Raw genomic sequence first — 19,079 nt, 5'->3', positions numbered from 1 at the left:
AAAAATAAACAAACGTATTTAAAGCTTTAGCTTAACCTGATATACTAACTAAAACAGAAATACAACATTATAACAACTATATAGATGTTTTTAAAAAACAAACAAAAAAGTGAATTGAGATCTTTCGTGTATTTTTGCGCTTGAATGGTCAAAATCACAATTATGTCAATGTCAGTTTTGACATGTATTCAGGTAACAGTCGGTTATGTAAGGCTTAAATGCTCAATTAATGCATTACAATTGAACTAAACTCATTGGATTTAAGTCGACTAAAACTAAAAACAATTCAGGTGACTAAAATATGACTAAAATTAAATTACATTTTAGTCAAAAGACTATGAAAAAAATTAAATCAACATTTGCTGTCAAAATTAACACTGATATGAACAACATTAAAAACTAGATTTTCACCACAGGGGGACAAATATGAATGTTTTAACATGATGCTGACATGTTTGAGCACATTAAGTCATGTCGGATAAATATATTTTAAAGTTGAAGACATATATATGTGGAAATTCAGGAGTTTTTTGAGCCCAGTGTTTCTAAGTTGCAGGTGTGTTATAACGTGAGAAAACATGTTGGACAAAATTAACAAATCCAGCATTGTTTTTTCACATGCAATAAAACTAGCTAAGTTTCATTTACCAAAGTACGATAGTCTTGAACAGTTATGAATTAGAATTGTATTATAGAATCAGTTTACAACACCTTCATAAACTGAATTAAACATAAAAAAGCAATACAACCTAATAATTCATAATTTTGCAGAAGTAGAGTTAAAAAAAACTTGCTGTATTTTTAGGTACATCGCAATCTTGCTCTGACCAAAGTTATTTGATTTCACCTGACGTCATGATTTCGACTTTCCAACTAAGTACTGAACTTGACAGGAGCAATTTAATGCATTATGGGTATTGTAGTTCTAGAGATTGAGCATGTGAGATCTTTGTAGTTCCAGTGAAGGTCATGGTATGAACCGGAGGTAGGAAGTGAGTTTTCATCACAGTGCTGTGACGTATTTCCAAGTGACATGGAATATTGAATAGAGGGCAGGGTTTTACTTCAGCGCTCCTCCTCTCATTCTCATTTGCGAGTAAATCTTCACTCTTGGCGACCTAATAATATCTATCATTAGCCATTGGCTAATAAATGCTTAGATTTTACTCAGGCCAGTAAACACATAATCAGAGAAGGGTCGCTGCACAAGAAAAGGGAAGTTATTTTGTTTAACTCTCTGGAGTCTGAGCTCTTTTGGGGCCCTTTAGAAGTTTTGACATGCTCTGACATTTGTGTTTTTTTCAGTTGCTTCTAAATTGTTTTAAAATTAAGGCCTCAAAACACACAATAGATATGTGTCCACAAGACTTTTGACTCATGAGTGTATTTGCATAGAGTTTTTTCTTTAAACTGATGTGAGAATCATTGAGCCTACTCATTCACATAAAACAATGTCAGCATCCTGCCTCTTGTTGTTTGTCTCCGGGCCTCTAGTGGTCCCCTGTGTTCCCCTCTGCCTTAGTTCTTCCTCGTGTGTCCTTGTTAACGTTATCCAGGTCACCTGTGCCTTGTTTCCCCTTGAGTATTTAGCTGTGTTTTTTCACTTGTTCCTCACTCAGTTTTTGGCTAAGCGTGGCTAAGCGTGTCCTGCTGTCTCCCCGCTGAGTCCTTCCAATCGGTCTCAAGTAAGGTGTTCTTAGTTATTGGTGTTCTCTGGTTTTGTGATCAACTGATCACATTCGGTTGTATAGCACAAACACAGCATTTATTCTTTTTTTTTTTTATTTCAAATCCAAAAGTTGTTACTGAACATGGCTTGTCATTGCAATTCTCAATTCTTTACACTTTCATAGATGTCACGTTTTAACGTAGTACATTTAAACAACGTTTTATTCCAGGGCTCCAGACTAACTTTTTTCACTTGGAGCACAGTGGCCCCCAACTGAAAATTTTAGGGGCACAACCAGAAATTTTAGGGGCGCACACCATAAATCAACATGCTAACCAAATCTACTAATTTCCACTGTATTACTAATAGGGATCGGTATCGTTAAGGTTTTAATGGTTTTACTACTCTTACCGATACTGCTTATTGATCCGGTACTTTAACAGTATTCTTACCGATTCTTTTTATTATACTTTTTTTTTTTTAATATATAAAAAAAAAAAACATAATTAAGAACATAATTAACATGGCTTTATAATCTGAAAAGTAAAATATATATAGCAAAAGAAACCGCAAAGTTTGAACAAAAATATAAAACATCTATTTGTAAATGGACCAGTGTGCAGGCATTCGGAAGGTCTACTAACATTAATATTACAGTAAAGAACAAACCTACAAAGAAATCTAATAAAGTAATGAAATGTAAAATAACACTGCATAGTTTTCACTGTATAAATTGATAGATTAATGCTTATAAAAGCTAAAGTTATTAATTCAAGAGATGTGAATATTTTCTATTTGCCTTTTGTTCGATTCGAATTAATGGCTCAATCGTCAGCAGGTTTATTAGACGCTGCCCCTTTAAGACCGATCGAATGTAGAACTAATAATATCATATTCTCCTATTTCTCCAAACTATTTACGCCCATTTAAGATATAAACTGTTAAAATAACTACTCTCCAATCCGGTCAATTTGACACCGGCTATTTGTTGTTATTTGATGGTTTAGACGCGCACACGAAGCCTAAAATATTAACTGCAAGTCGGTCCATTTCGCAGCACACACACATAAGCCGCCTTGAAGTTGGAAACAGCGTCTCTTGCGCGGATTATTGTGCATTTAATAGCTCTTTATTATCACACACATCCCGCAGTTTAGCAACAGTAGAGACTGCAGTTTACAACAATCACTGAATCTGACGTTTAGTTTAGGTTTAGGGAGAAATGACAGCGCAGCTGTGAAGGGAAGGATGAGCTCGACGAACACGGCTATAGGAATAGTTTTACCTCATATCATCTTTTTATAATTCTTGGAAGCCAAAATCGAAAATAAAATTAGATTAATATCACAGCACATCCCTAAAGTTTAAGTAGACTAAACTTCTGTGTAGTTCTCTTGGCCATCCTCACTCATTAAGCTGACTGTGGTGTTGTGTTCGCTGCAGCTCCACGTGAGAGCTCGCTCGCTTTCTCTCTCTCTCTCTTCTGGATTGCGAATGGCAAAAATGCATCACGGACAAATTATTTAATATTATCTCATATAGAAACGGCTGGCAAAGATAGAATTTGCCAGACATAACGTCTATCAATTATAATTAGTAAGTGTATTTTCTTAATTTATCCAGTACCGACAGCAGGCAAATTTACTGGTCGCACATGTGCGACTGGATGTAAAATTCAGTCGCACACTCTCAAATTTTAGTCGCAAAATGCGACCATTTAGTCGCACTCTGGAGCCCTGTATTCAATTCATTACTTTATATTTATATAGCCTAGTAGCCTACTTTAGATTTAACTCACACAAGTGGCAAAACATTTAAACGTTATAGCCTATAAACATTTAAAATTAGAAACTTTCAATAGGCTATACAAAAACAGCCGACTCTCGTCTTTTCTTTCGTTTTTAAACCCTTTTAATAGCAGGTCATAAAGACCTTTGTATTTCCACCTCCAAGAACGTACGAGTGCTATCCATTATTTCAAATTGTTTACCTAAATGCCAGGTAAGGTGTCGCTTCCTTGCTTTACCTGAAAAAAAAGCCATGTGTTGACTTTGAAACATAGTATATTTTAAATGATATGCATCTGTGGTAAAATTACTAGATTTTCGCGTCAGTACATGTTTATTTTAATGTGAACAATGTGCTGTCACTTTAATTCAGCAGTGCAGCACAGCAAAAAATAGATTTGGTACGGTCGCCGGACTGCTGCAGACTGGAACGGACTGACGGACAGCATCCGCATGCAGTGTGAAAGCTGTAATCCGTTAACATGGGTACGGAAAAAAATACGCACTGCAAACAGAGTACGTGTGAAACGGGCGTAAGTGGTAGATCTCTCACTCACCACACCAGAGACCCGAGTTCGAGCCCGGGCTTGTGACAAAACGATATATTAATTTACAATTTGTAAGACAGTTTCTCTTCGCAAAGCCAATATGCGAGGAGGCGTGATAGCTCTTGAATAATGATGAGAACACCTGAGATAACAAAATAACATAATCATCTGCTTAATGAATACGCATCTGGTAGGCCTATGTGAGAGAGCAACATTTTTTTTGTCGTTTATTTTATTTGGAATGTAGTCAACAAAGGCCTATTATATTTTAAATGATCAAAAGATTTGACTGCACTGCAAAACATTTCTTCTTATTTGGTATTTTTTCTTGTTTTCAGTCCAAATATTTAAAATTCTTAAATCAAGATTAATTTACTAGATAATAGGGCTGCTCGATTATGGAAAAAATCATAATCACGATTATTTTGGTCAATATTGAAATCACGATTATGTAACACGATTATTTCACATGACTTTGGGAATGTGTTGTATTTATTAAAAATACACCTTTCAACAATTCAATTGAAATTGTAACATTTGTTGTACTTTTTGAACTATTAAAATAAATAATATAACATATATTCAAATCAAAGTATAAAAGTATTCACGTAAAAATGATAATCACAAATAAATAAGATAAACAATATGGTTCGGCTAGATATGCTTTTCAGGTACGTCTAACATTAGTTTTCAGGTACAGAAATGTCTCAAATGTAAAATAACATTGCATATTTGAGAGCATAAATAAAAGATTAATCCTATTAAACTTACAAAAGCTATTCAATCCGGATCGGATATGCGTCGTCTTTCTCGACTGTATAAAGTTCACTTAAGGCATATACAGACTATGTCTGCTAGGATACTCATCAAGATGGACATGTTGACATACGTTTTGTGTGAGTTTGTCCGTTCAAGAGCAAGACTTGAAAGAGAACTCAATATTTGCGCGCTGAGAGACGTGTGCGCGCTCTCGGATGATACATTATCAGATAGATACATTTTCTCACAGCGCGCGGCTTCTCATTCGCGTCTTCTGGCACTAAACCCGGGTGACGACGGTGAAAACGACTGGTCATATTCTAACATATGGCAGCACTCGCATGCATTGCACAAAGTTTACAAAGAGAGAATTATTTGAAAAATATGAGGGGGAAAAAGGACGTTTACACGGCACCCCTGCTCTCGTCAGTTTTTGTTTCTTTATTAGATTGTCATAGGTCACTCTGTTTAATTTTCAAGTGGTTAAACAAATTCGTGGTGTTCTCTTGCGTTGCAGACACTACTTGTAGCAAATCTTGCACGTAACATGTTTTTGCTCGTCGTCTGATTCCTCGAAGCCAAACTGTTCCCAGACAACGGAGTTGGTTTTGCCTATTTTGCTCACCAAACGCTGCTGTAACTGCCCTCCTTCTGCCATCTTTACTCGCGCAGAGTTTTTAAATTCCAGCGGATGATATGCACACGAGACTCCCGATCTGAGAGAGATTGTGGCTTCGGGAGGGGCGGATGAGCGCATGCGCGTTTCATTCAGAACGCAAGGCAAAATAATCGTTTTTTCTCGATTGTACTATTTTGGTGATCGTTGGGAGGCAAAATCGAAATCGAAATCGAAATTCGATTAATTGCACAGCCCTACTAGATAAGTAAAAATTTCTGGGGGGGAAATCAAAATGAAGTGAGTTTTTGCTTAGTAAGTTAGTTAACTTTATTGTCCCCAAGGAGAAAGTCTGCTTGGGCACAGTGCAGAGTTGCTTCATAAAGGTAGACCAGATAACTTAAAACAATCTATATTCTCTGCCACAACAATTTATGATTTATTACACCAATTTATTAAAACACAACAATTAGCTAATGAGATTAAAACCATGTTTTTACTCCAAACTTTCTTTATATCACAAGTCAAATGTTTTAAATAACCTTATGTGATCTCATTTGGCTTTGGATCAAAAAATCAGACAGAAAATATATAATTTTACAATATTCTGCATAATTATAAAAGCTCAAATAGCATTGCATTATAAATATAATCTATTATGAAAACACCCAACATGGTTTAAATAACACAGATAAGCCATATATTGTCGCGATTGTGTGTTTATTATCTTCAGACGTGTCTGCCTGCATGTTATAGCAATTTCTGGAAGCTGTTTATGTCAATGTCACATGGTATCTTCTTCATGCGTGCTATATATCGACTACATGTGCGAGTATCGGGCTACTCTGCTACATCAGAGTATCGGGCGCTCATAATGATTATATCTGCAATTTAATAAATAACACTTCTCTGTATAGAAATTTGACACAGACATACGAGAATCTATCAATATTTCTCCTCATCTGCACACTTTTGAACTAAAAGCCCTGAGGGATGTTGTTTTGTTGTGAGTCTTCATGACGAGAATAGAGGAGTTTTTTATGAATGAGATCAGCTGACGCTCATATTACAATCAAAGGTTTTCATATTCATAACTCCTGACACATATTAACAAATTACGGTCACTATATAAGAATAAAACAGAGGTCAAAAATGGAAGCTTGAGTCTTAGATCTTTTAAACGATGTATAGTTTGTCAAGGTAATTACTCACATCTGACAGTAATTTTGAGCTAATTTAAACAAAGAAAGCTTCAGTGCGTCCTCGCGCAGGTTTTTGCATTTAATATTCACAGATGCTTACAGAGTAAACTTTGCCTACTTACACACAGCAGGGGATCGTTGCTTTCAGAAATGAACAGCTTGTCATGGAGAATTATTCCAGGATTATTAAACGCGTCTCAAAACGATGTAGTTGAAGTAGGAATGCAGTACTTGATGTGTTTGTTTGAGTTGTGTGTGGGCGTCGCCTCCAGAGCCTCAGTATTTGGATCTCAATAGAGCGCGCGCTTCGTGGGCGTGGTCGCATTAGTGTATAATGAGCCACTCAGGAACGACTAACATCGCTCTGCTTTCAAACGGATTACATAAGCACAGAATATTTGTTTTTGATTTGGTTTACAGTGTTTAAAACCTGACATTTCAGCGTTTCTTTAGACATATGTCTCATGTTTGTGAGACAAGTATTCACTAAGCTAGAGGTCATTTTCTGAAGACTATCTGAATTAACGTCTTTGACAGAGAGGCGGCTGATCGCGCATCATGTTTGATTTCTTTATTCTGCAAAAAGCACAACAATTTGTTTTCATTTTGACTGTACTAAAAAAAAAAAGGAAACTTTACAGATTATAATGATGTATAACACTTGCCTGAATGATAAAAAACGTTATTTGAGTCTCTTTGGCACTGATAAGAAAAAAAGCGCCAGCGCGACCGCCGACTCGAGAGGGTTAAAGACAATGAGGGCACATTAATTATAAATATATAATAAAAATACATGATGTGCATGGATAAACCATTAATAATAAATACTACAAGATTCCATTAAAAAAAATTGTCAATTTTGATTTCATGATGACTTTTGACTTGGACTAGTAACAAGAGATTTGACTCAAACTTCTGTGAACATGCTGGAGTAACATTATTTAACATTAAGTGGCTTAACAAAGGGCTGTTGTGCACTGAAGCAAATATTTAGGGTGTTCTGGCTATTAGTGAGGTGATCTCAGCTGATCAACCATGTGTCTGACTTGCTCCTAACCTCTGTGAGAAAATACAGCCATGCATCATGTTACAAGCTCTTTTGTGGAAGCTCTCGCACAAAATAACCCAAACACTGCCATTTTAATGCATTTTTATTTTTTCCCCGTTTACAGGCAGAACTTAGTGAGCAGGTGGGACTTTTGGACTTTTGGAGAGTTATGATGTTCATCACCTTTGCAGAGCGAGTAGTACCTGTATCAGATGAGAGGGTGCAAGTGTCAGATGAGATTTTCGATGGGGTAGAGGTGATTGTGTATCAGCCTACCCAGCAGGAAGAAACAGGAGAGCTAAGAAGAGCCATCATTTACCTGCATGGAGGAGGATGGTGTCTTGGCAGCTCCCGTAAGTACCATTAACCACACACTCCTGTATAATGGAATGTTCTAGCTTTCATATCTTAATAGTAAGGTAAATGTATTTCTATTCAAACTGACCACTGGAATGTCATTTAAGTACTCAGGGATTAAAGTTCTCCTGTTGCTGCAACAGATTTCTGTCAATTGGATTATATGAGATCAGTGCAGATCAGGTTCAGAAATTAACAAGGGCTTGGGGCAAAAATTCAAACAAAATGAACAAAAATGCCCCCTGAAGTCAAGATGTGAGAATGAAGTGAAATGCGATGATAAATGAAAAGGGTTGCAGCATTTAAATTTAGATCTGCTCGTTGCATCAAAGAAGGTATGCTAAAAATGTCAGAGTGTGTTTCAGAGCACGCTAACTGACTGAATTCTGCACTCACGAATTCTATTAAAATAATAATCAACAAAGTGCTGTATGATGTAAGTGGTTCATTTTGCAGTGTAGACAGCTTCAGTGATTAGAACGGAAGTTTTTGTGAGTGTGCTGAACTGAAGTCATTGATAAGAAAGTTCTTTTCTCTCTTCTGTATACAATTTATTCCCATTTTGGATGACTTTTGTTTTTCATGCTGCTAAGATAACCAATGTGAAGTCTTGCTTTTATAATGTGTAAAAACACAAACTAATTATTGAATATTTGTATAACTTAAAAAGTGTGTCAATATTGCAATATCAGGGGTATTTCATAGATTGAAAACTGCTTATGACACAACCTTTAGATAAGCTGTTCTAAAACATATTTTAAAGGTCCCGTTTTTCGTGTTTTTTTGAAGCTTTGATTGTGTTTACAGTGTGCAATATAACGTGTTCATGTTTCGCGTGTAAAAAAACACAGTATTTTTCACACAATTTACTTATCTGTATACTGCTGTTTTCACTGTCCTCAAAACGGCTTGAAAGATTTCCCTGTTCTATGAAGTCCCTCCTTCAGAAACACGTAACGAGTTCTGATTGTGCCAGCGGTTCCCGTGTTGTGATTCGACAGCAGCTTAGCGCACGCAGAGCGCACGTTACCGGAAAGGTCACGCCTCTCACCATAACAGGGATGCATGCGCTCAATGATCTCTAAGTACAGCGTCCCTGGGAAAGCCAAACAAAGGTGACTTGACTCCGGGATGAAAATAACAGCGTCTCGACGACATGGCGACAAACAAACTATATACAAACGCAACGAACGCAACACTTCCTCTTATCCACACGGGAGCAACAAGACCACGCCCCCTTTTTCGTGTACTCTTGTGGGCGGAGGTTAGTCGACAAACTGCTCTACTGACGTAATTAAAGCAGGATGTACAGAGATGTAGTCCCAACCTGCCGTTCGCTGTAGGCTTTGAAAGGGAACTTCTGTTAAATAAAATATCTCGCTTGGCATTGAACTTTGAGCTTTATAATTTTACAGGTATTATATATGCTCTAACAGCAACATTACACACTAACTAAAGTTTGAAAAATGGGATCACGAAGAACGGGACCTTTAAAATGCTATTGGTCTCACGGATTAAAATAAAGTGATGGATAAAGGAATATGTCCTAGCCTAAGTTTTCAGCCAGAATCAATACAGTAATCCCTGGGTACTGATTCATAGAGGCTCAATGAAATGAAAGTCAAAATGATTTTTTTCTTTATCGCCTTAGGTATGGGCCCATACGATCTCCTAGCCAGGCACATGGTTACAGAGCTCAATGCAGTTATTGTATCTGTAGAGTAAGTATCTAATGTTGTTTATTACAGCCATTACATTGTCAACTCAATAAATATCATCTGTAACCCGATTTGTAATAAAATGGTAATAATTTGTGATAGAATTCTCAAAAAAAAAAAAAAATCATTTTAAGCAGGTCCTGTTAGGAGCTTTATCTGTATACTACACAAAAATATGCAAAAATGTGTTTTGCATTTTACTATCAGTGGCAAAAAAGGGTTATTTTCAGCAACATCAGTTGAAACCATCATGTATGATGGGAAGTCCGATACTTTTCTGCAAACTGGTTAAAATTTAGTGTGAAATGACAGTATACTCCAGGTTAATAATTGCATGACTTTCACAGTAATTCTCTAACTGCACTCTTGGAATATCAGACTGTATTTCTATAATGCATATGTACTATGAATGTACCCAGCATGCAGTGCGGCATGAATAGATCATGCTGTGGAGTTTCTTGATTCTTGGTTCACTTAAAGCAGTTTGTTTGATTTGTAATGTTCAGAATTTATCGTTATCATTATTATTATTATTTTATTTTTTTGGAGTGTCACCATTGTTGTGTTTTGTATGTTGAGTATTGATGTCTGTGCATCATTAGGTGATGGAAGAAAAAATAATTTTGTGTTGCAAGAAAAGTCTCAGCAGCTGCTTTACTATTGTGAAATGACCATCTACAAACAATTATGAATTTGAAATACGATATTGGTAATTGTTTATGCTGAAATAACGATAATAATTGTATTGTTTGACTAACTTATAATCAGCCATATTCTAGCTTGTCAACGTTTTAACAAATATTTTCATTTGTCACACTTCTAACTTGGCTAGCTCAGAAATTTGAATATGAATATACAAGGTCCAAGATCCCAAGCAAATGCAACACTGAAACAATTACACTACTAAATGATATCATTTCTTTCAGTGGCATGGTTAAAGACAACTTTATTATGTGAATTCTCAGTAAAAAAAGAGCAGTAAATTACTGATATCAGCATAATTTTCCTGTTGATTAACAGTAATTCGTAAGAAAATTACCCAGCATGCATGAATCCATCCATCCATCCATCATCTTCCGCTTATCCGGGGCCGGGTCGCGGGGGCAACAATCTAAGCAGAGACGCCCAGACTTCCCTCTCCCTAGCCACTTCCTCCAGCTCTTCCGGGGGAACCCCGAGGCGTTCCCAGGCCAGCCGGGAGACATAGTCCCTCCAGCGTGTCCTAGGTCTTCCCCGGGGCCTCCTCTCGGTGGGACGTGCCTGGAACACCTCCCTGGGAAGGCGTCCAGGAGGCATCCGAAATAGATGCCCGAGCCACCTCAGCTGGCTCCTCTCGATGTGGAGGAGCAATGGTTCTACTCTGAGCTCCTCCCGAGTGACTGAGCTTCTCACCCTATCTCTAAGGGAGCTCATTTCGGCCGCCTGTATCCCACAGCTCATGACCATAGGTGAGAGTAGGAAAGTAGATTGACCGGTAAATCGAGAGCTTTGCCTTACAGCTCAGCTCCTTCTTCACCACGACAGACTGGTACATCGACTGCATTACTGCAGAAGCTGCACCGATCCGTCTGTCAATCTCCCGTTCCATCCTCCCCTCACTCGTGAACAAGACCCCAAGATACCTGAACTCCTCCATGAACTCTCCACCCACCTGAAGCGGGCAAGCCACCCTTTTCCGACTGAGAACCATGGCCTCGGACTTGGAGGTGCTGATCCTCATCCCATCCGCTTCACACTCGGCCGCAAACCGTCCCAGTGCACACTGAAGGTCCTGGCTCGAGGAGGGCAACACAACAACATCATCCGCAAAAGCAGTGGCGAAATCGCGTGGTCCTCAAACCGGACACTCTCCGGCCCCTGGCTGCGCCTAGAAATTTTGTCCATAAAAATTATGAACAGAACCGGTGACAAAGGGCAGCCCTGCCGGAGTCCAACTTCCCCCGGGAACAAGTCTGACTTCCTGCCGGCAATGCGGACCAAGCTCCTGCTCTGGTCGTACAGGGACCGAATAGCCCTAAGCAGGGGGCCGCCGACCCCATATTCCCAGAGCACCCTCCACAGGATGCCACGAGGAACACAGTCGAATGCATTCTCGCCTTTGGGCAAACTCCCATGAACCCCCCAGCACCCTGGAAAGGGTATAGAGCTGGTCCAGTGTTCCACGACCGGGACGAAAACCACACTGTTCCTCCTGAATCCGAGGTTCCACTATCGGCCGAATTCTCCTCTCCAGTACCCTGGCATAGACTTTCCCGGGGAGGCTGAGCATGCATTAATTTCACTTAAAATTTCTACAGTACTACAGTAATTTATTGTAAAATAATACCCTTTAATACTGTAAATTCCTTGAAATTTTTTACAGTGTAGTTTTAATCAACTCACACGACGCAGATGCTCACATCAGCAGGTCATTGGTTCTTCACGGACATTTTTCTCAATTCAGTGTACTGGTGACTCGAGAACTGTTGAAACCATTAACCGACCTTGTGACTCAAGAGAGAACTACTATTGGTGACTCGCAAACTACTGGCATCAGATCACTGTTATATGTCCAATACCTTTTATTTGTCATACTTTTATTTGTTATAATTCTGAGTTTAAAAGCAGGCTACTTCAAGTAATTATTACAATAAGTTAGGCTCCATTGTGTAACAAGCTAATTAAAATACATTTATTATTCACAATATGGAAAGAGGAAATAAAACATAGTTCGTTAAGAGCATGACTCAAACATGCCATTAATGGGCTTATTCAAGTACTCTTTTATTTTTTGAGTTATTTTTATACATTCCGCATCTCCCACATATGTGTTTTAGCAAGGTGGTGTGTGTGGCAAGTTGGTGAATGAAGATACTTAGGTTATGTGTCACTACTGCTTTATTCATTTGTCCAATTTTTTTAACAGAGTAACAGCTCACTACCAGTTACAAAAGACACTAACAGTATGTCAACAGGCAATTCTAGTTGCATTTTTCATCAATTAATTTCTTAAATTATCCCTTGACTATGTTCTTGCCCGCCATTTAGTGGTAAATTATAGTTTTTGGCCCAATGCCAAATTTACTTGTCGACCCCTGCCCTAAAGACTTTTCTCAGTTCCAAGGGAGGGGGAGGAAGGTTGTAAAGGCCGGGACTTGCCTTGTTATTTACCATAGAAGCTTGGGTAACTTCACCTTCTGTTGGAAGATATCTGCTTAGGGAGTGTATCAGTGTTTCTCAACTGGTGGGTCGTAAGACCGTTATGAGTGGATTGCAGGACGTAAAAGAAACAACAAACGTAATTCTATGTTTTTCTGATGCAAGAATTTTATTTTGAAAGACGTGTAAAAGCTCTTGACACTTCTGTCAGACGGAATTTAAGTAAAGAGTGCCTGAGAAAAATGCATTGTTTAATTCAGTATCTGTGCTCAGATGTGACTTTGTCAAGTTATGTGTCAGTGTCATTATTCTAAAGTTATTTTTCGTAACTTGTTAAACTTTCCTATCCTGTCAGATATTATACTGTGTTCGCGGCATGCACTCTTCAATTGCATGTGCAAATGCAGCAGTGTGTGCTATATATCACTTCATAGGCGTGTAACAATATTCATACCGAACCGCAATACACCACTCACGGTACTCATGCAGGATTCAGTCCATCAGGTGTTGGAACATGACAGGTGCCTCATTCAGTTTAGTTAAGTTTACTTTAGTTTAGTTAGGATTTTGCAGCACAAAAAAGAACATAAACTTTTAGCAACATAACCTAAAATGCGTCAAACATAAATAACACAATCCAAAGGTTATCACTATAAAAAAATACGGTCCTAAAGGGAGTCAGAAATGCCATGTACGGCCTTTTAATAAAACTATAACTTAACTTCACACAATACAAATTAAATTACTGTCTTAAATCAAATAAAAGGCTATCTATATTTTTCTATCAGCAACCATTTGGAACATGAACTGCTTTTGGTAGCCATTCTGAGGTCAGCCCACCATGATGTTGCAACTGCAACACACCACTGTCACTCATCCACATTGTCATCAGTGACAAAGTGGGTCATATTTGGACAGTCTGGGAAAGGGCAAGAGCAAAACTCTGTGCAGGTCAAGCCCACTGAAAGACACTGGCATTTGGTGGCATCGTTGCCGTTTCCGTCTTTACATTAGAGGTAGGTGATGTCTCTAACTTCTTTAGGTGCTGGTGCCTTCTGGAACATCACAGGTTCAATGCACCCATCTTCTCTGAGCCTCCATCCTCTACCAACTGGGTTCCAGAGAAGAGTTTTGGCCAGGTGGCTGTGACGCCACACTGCCGTTTGGTACAAGGCTCTCAGCTTGTTGCTGGAAGGCATCTTCTGTTGGGGGTAGATTTGCAGCTGACAAATCTGTGGTAGATGCTAGTGTGTACCTCAGCTCATCCAGGTTAGTGCAAGGATGCCCATCCACCTTTTTCTTTTGGCCATACAGGAGGAGCGCATACCTTCTTGCCACAGGCAAAGCCTCTTCCAGGCTAGAGAGTCCAAATTTGGTCATTTCCTGTAACTCACAAAGATGGGTCTTCAGTCTTGTGAGGGCAGTGGCCTTCCCAATTCTGTACAAACTGCTTGTGGTGTCACAACCCGTGAGGGCGTGGCATGCAGGTAAACACTCACAAAGCACTGCTCCAAGCTTCTGAGCGATCGAACAGATAGGGACGAATCTTTCCTTAAGGCCATGTCCAGAGTGCAAAAACAGTGCTGAGGATCCAAACATTCCTTTGCTTGAATAGTACAGAAGCAAAACTAGTACATCTGTATCATCACATTTGACAATTAGACGAGAATGTGACTGTGCAAGGTGTATTGCATGTAACACCAGCCTCGTGTCAGCCTCCTCCTGGTCACTGTAAAGATCTTTCAAGCAGTCAATGCCTGATTTGCTAACCTTCTTAACCTCCTGACCATTTAAAAAGCCACCTGCCAAGATGATGGTGTTCCCTGAAGAAATTCTAGTTGGCCCAGTACTGGCGATGAAGGTGCTGACAAAGCTACATAGAGCAGCCTTGTTTCCGCTGATCCTGAGGTATTTTCTGTAGTTTGGAACACTTGTTTGTCCTGTGATGATATGTGTTCCCCTTCTGGTGTGAATGGTGCCTCTTCTTTGTCTTTCAAGATCTTTGACTTAGTGTTGGTGGTCATATCTATCAAACACTTTAACGACACAGCTGAGGTTTCCTGAGGTTCATCTTCTAATAAACATTCCTAATTCTTCACTCGCACTTGAATCTGTCTCTGATTCCTGAGACCAACCCCATGGTTTGCATTCAAACAAAAATTAAGTATTGCAGTAAGAAGTATAATTTTTGCACTGCTACAAAACATACAATAGTAGCATTATGGGGGGAAAATTTGCATTCCAAATTGAAAATTGCTAAGCAGTCATCAATAACTAAGTGGAAAATGAATATGCATCTTGAAAGAAAGAAAGAAAGAAAGAACTGTCTCATTGTCTACAGACAAGAGGATTTTCTTTTCTGTGCCCAGTAGCATGGATGCCTCCTGAGACATTGAGCTTCTTAGCCTGTTCTTAACAAATTTCAGTGTTGAGAAGCTTCTCTCACAAGTAATCTGAGTGATTGAAATTGTCAACAGAAACTTAAATGCCAAACCAATTACATGGTAGGCATCAATGAGAAGGTTGTACTGTGAGAGGATGAGATGCACAAAAAAGGCACAGTTTTTGCAGCAGGAACAGGTCCTGTTCTCCAGCTCTACCTCTGCTTCCATATACAATGGTCCACCTGTATCCTCCTCACCTCCTACCAGCATCTCACTACTTGTCCTTACAAAGTAGCCCTCCAGAGGGGACTTCTCCAGCCAGGCAGCTCAGCATGTAATGTGCCAACAATGGCTCTATCATCAAATTTAAGCAGACACTTGCTGATTTCTTGGAGAGCTGAGCTAGGGATCCCATTTGCCTTAATTTTACCAAAGGTTTTAGGGTCAAGACAAGCAAAATCTGAGAAAAGTTCTGCATTTGCTGAAAACCTTCTATGTATGCTTCCTGCCACAGTGTGCAGAATAACATTGTGTACATTGATTTTCTTTTTTCAAACCCATTTCTTTAGAGTTGCAGTCTGAACTATCTCAATGCTGTCACCCTCTTGCAGATTTTGATTGGCCCAATCCTCAAACTCATCAGCTGCTACTTTCACTCCCTCAAAGTCTCTGATAAATGTGTTAAGGCTGAGTGGTTGCTTGGCCCAGGTCCAATGGCAGGACCAACATCGTTCCTGGCACATAAATTGCTTGGAGATGATGGCTGTGTTTCAGAATCTGAGGCACTTCCTGCCAGACCTCAGGGGCCATCATGTGCTAGACAACACATTTGTGGTCTCCTACATAAACCATCAGGGGGTTTGAGATTGCGCCCGTTATACAAGCTGGCTTGCCAGGTCCTCCTGTGGGCCCAAGGGAAACTGCGTTCCATCAGGGCAGATACATCACAGGGTACTTCAATTTGGAAGCAGACATCTTGTCGAGGCAGGGGCTGAGGCCCAGGGAATGGTGACTCCACACCAAGGGAGTGGAGTTCCTTTGGGAGAACTTCGGCAGAGTGGAAGTAGACCTGTTCGTGTCATCAAAGACTTCTCACTTGTCTGTGGTTCTCCCTAACGCCTCCAGCTCCCTTGGGACTGGACGCCATGGTACAGGAGTGGCAGAGGCTGCTCCTGTACGCATGTCCCCTGATTGCTCTGCTTCCGGGAGTTCTAGAGAGAGTGCATCGGGACTAGGGTTGGGTACCGAAATCCGGTTCCAATATGGCACCGGTAATTATATAACCGGTATGTACCGGACCGAATCAGAACGCTGATTTCGGTTCCTCATTTCGGTGCCAAAATTCAAACGTGCTTTCGCGCTTTGGCTGAGCCAGAGACAGACGCTCAGCGCTCGTCACATCACAACTCATGACAACTATTCAGTGTTTTCAACCACATCATGTTTATTCCAGGTTTCAGACATTTAAATGCTCATAAGTAGGCTACTAGCAACAAAACACCCACTGATGTCTATGAAAGCGGCAATGACAATCCTTTCAGGCGGTTATAATTTGACTAACGTTACATGTTTTATTCACATCAGATACATACATGCACATTATATAGTAACTATATTGTTTACTCTATTCTTCTTCCAGTTCACTGGTCACTTACTTTCATGTATTTCGTGAGACGAGAATTAACTCAAGTGTTGTAAATCCGATAGATCCGATTCTGAGGCATAAACTAACATGGCGCCGCCCATTGCGCTTTATAGATCAACTAACACACATTCACTCACACATTTGAACATCAGATAGTTCGTGACACAGTTAAGAAGTTTGTGAATATTTTGAATAAAAAGAAAAAGCTAAATAAACCCGATACAGCTGAGCTGTCAGCGCTATTGCGGCTGCTGTGTGTCATGTGAGAAACATGACTCGTCGCCATGGAAACATTAAGGCGATGCGTTCTAAAATATTTAGCCAGAGAATATGATCATATTTCAAAATAAAGCTGAAGCTCGAAGCTGGTTTGTAGCAGAGCAAGAACACAGACGACTGCTGTTATTACTGTAACTTTTATTTAGAGTTATATTAGGCTTGTTGTAGTTGGGTTAGGTGGCTTAGGTTTTACTGTGAATTTGTAAATAAGTAAATTATAATTTGTAAATAAGTAAATTGTGTTTTGTATTTATTTATATTCATACATTTAAGTATACATTAAACTTTTAATAAATGGTTCAATTTAAATAAAAAATAAATAAATAAAAAGCCATTTAATGTCGTCCACCTCGTTTTGTGGCCTTTTTTTTTTTTAAGTATCGGTTCAGGCACCGTTTAGGCACCGGAACCGTTTTAAAAGTATCGGTTTGGCACCGGAATCGAAAAAAACCCAAACGATACCCAACCCTAATCGGGACAGGGCCAGTCTGTTGCTAGTTGCCCCGTTCTGGCCGGGCCGAGTATGGTTCTCGGACATAGTGTCTCTCCTCGACGGCTCTCCGATGGAGATTCCGATCAGGAGGGACCTACTCTCTCAGGCAAGAGGGGCAATCTTGCACCCTTGCCCGGAGTTGTGGAAATTGTGGGCTTGGCCTCTGAGGGGGCCCAGCTCATAAGTTCAGGTCTCTCAACTGAGTTTGTGGAGACCATTCTACACTCTAGAGCTCCCTCCACGAGGAAAATGTATGCCTTGAAGTGGAAACTCTTCACTTCATGGTGCGGAGATTGCCAGTGGGACCCAGTTAACTGCCCAGTGGGTGCAGTGCTGGACTTCCTGCGGCCTTAGCTGCTTACCACACTCCTTTGGTTGGTGTATCTTTGGGGCGACACCCTCTAATTACTTGTTTCCTTCATGGCACTTTGAGGTTAAGACCTGCGGTTCGCACTAGGGTGCCAGATCAAAGAAGTTCCTGAGAAGTTTCTCACGTTAAAAACAGTCCTTCTGCTTCCTATTTGGTCTCTAAAGAGAATATGAGGCATTACAAGCATTGTCAGTGGCACCCTCGTACTTGGAATTTGCCCCTGGTATGGTTAAGGCCTTACTACACTCTAGGCCGGGCTATATTCCTAAGGTCCATACTAATACTGTAAGACCAGTCATACTGCAGGCCTTTTGTCCCCCTCCCTTCCAGGTGTCAGACCAGGAAAGACTTAGGGCGTTTTCACACCTACCTTGTTTGGTCCGGATTTTCAGACTTTTCAGTTTGGTTCGAATCAAAATTACAGATGTGAAACCTCCCCCGTACCACGGGCCGGACCAAACAGATGAAATTTGGTCCGACAAAAAGAGGTAGTCTCGGTCCGGATCAAACTGAACAAAGGTTCGGTTCGTTTCTAGTGTGAAAGCATTTTCTGTATGGTTCGGACTTTCAGAGCATTTACAGGAAGTTCCTGTTTATTTTTAATATTATAATGTTATTTTTAAATTCAATCTAGGCCTCATTGATTATGAAAAGTGAAAATATGCGCAATGTGTCAGAAGACAGAAAGTCAGAAATAATTTTGAATGAAATTTTGTATGATTTTGCTTAGAAAGCATTAAATTAATGGGAATTTCGTTTTGTATAAATTGTATCTTAATTGTAATTAACTTTTAATCAGATAATAGCCTGGATTTAATAAATAAGAAGCAAATAGTCTATAGCAGACAATAATCGCGGGAGCGATCACATGCTTTGCACATGAACTGGAGCGGGTCTCAAATAAACCGAAACTCAGCAGGCTAGTTGTCTCACAAACATGTAAAGTATGTAAATATAAAGCTTGAAATGTCCACTTTTAAACGTAACAAATAAAAATTAGTCCAGCAATGCGCAGTGTTCAGTAGTGGCAACGATATGCGTCCGTTCATTCATTCTTGTCAAAGAC

At 39.6% G+C, this 19,079-nt stretch overlaps 1 protein-coding gene across 2 annotated transcripts in view; it reads left to right on the top strand.

Moving 5' to 3' along the window:
• aadac (arylacetamide deacetylase) overlaps nt 1–19,079 on the top strand; it is a 56,881-nt gene that overhangs the window by 12,644 nt on the left and 25,158 nt on the right. For both annotated transcript variants that reach the window (XM_079824125.1, XM_079824126.1), the window contains exons 2-3: nt 7,754–7,982; nt 9,638–9,707. In XM_079824125.1, coding sequence (XP_079680251.1) covers nt 7,754–7,982; nt 9,638–9,707 — 299 coding nt within the window. The remainder of the gene's footprint in view (nt 1–7,753; nt 7,983–9,637; nt 9,708–19,079) is intronic.

The sequence above is a fragment of the Gobio gobio genome (genome assembly GCF_949357685.1).
Source record: "Gobio gobio genome assembly, chromosome: 8".
NCBI lineage: Eukaryota > Metazoa > Chordata > Actinopteri > Cypriniformes > Gobionidae > Gobio > Gobio gobio.
This window is presented reverse-complemented; position numbering and strand designations above follow the sequence as displayed.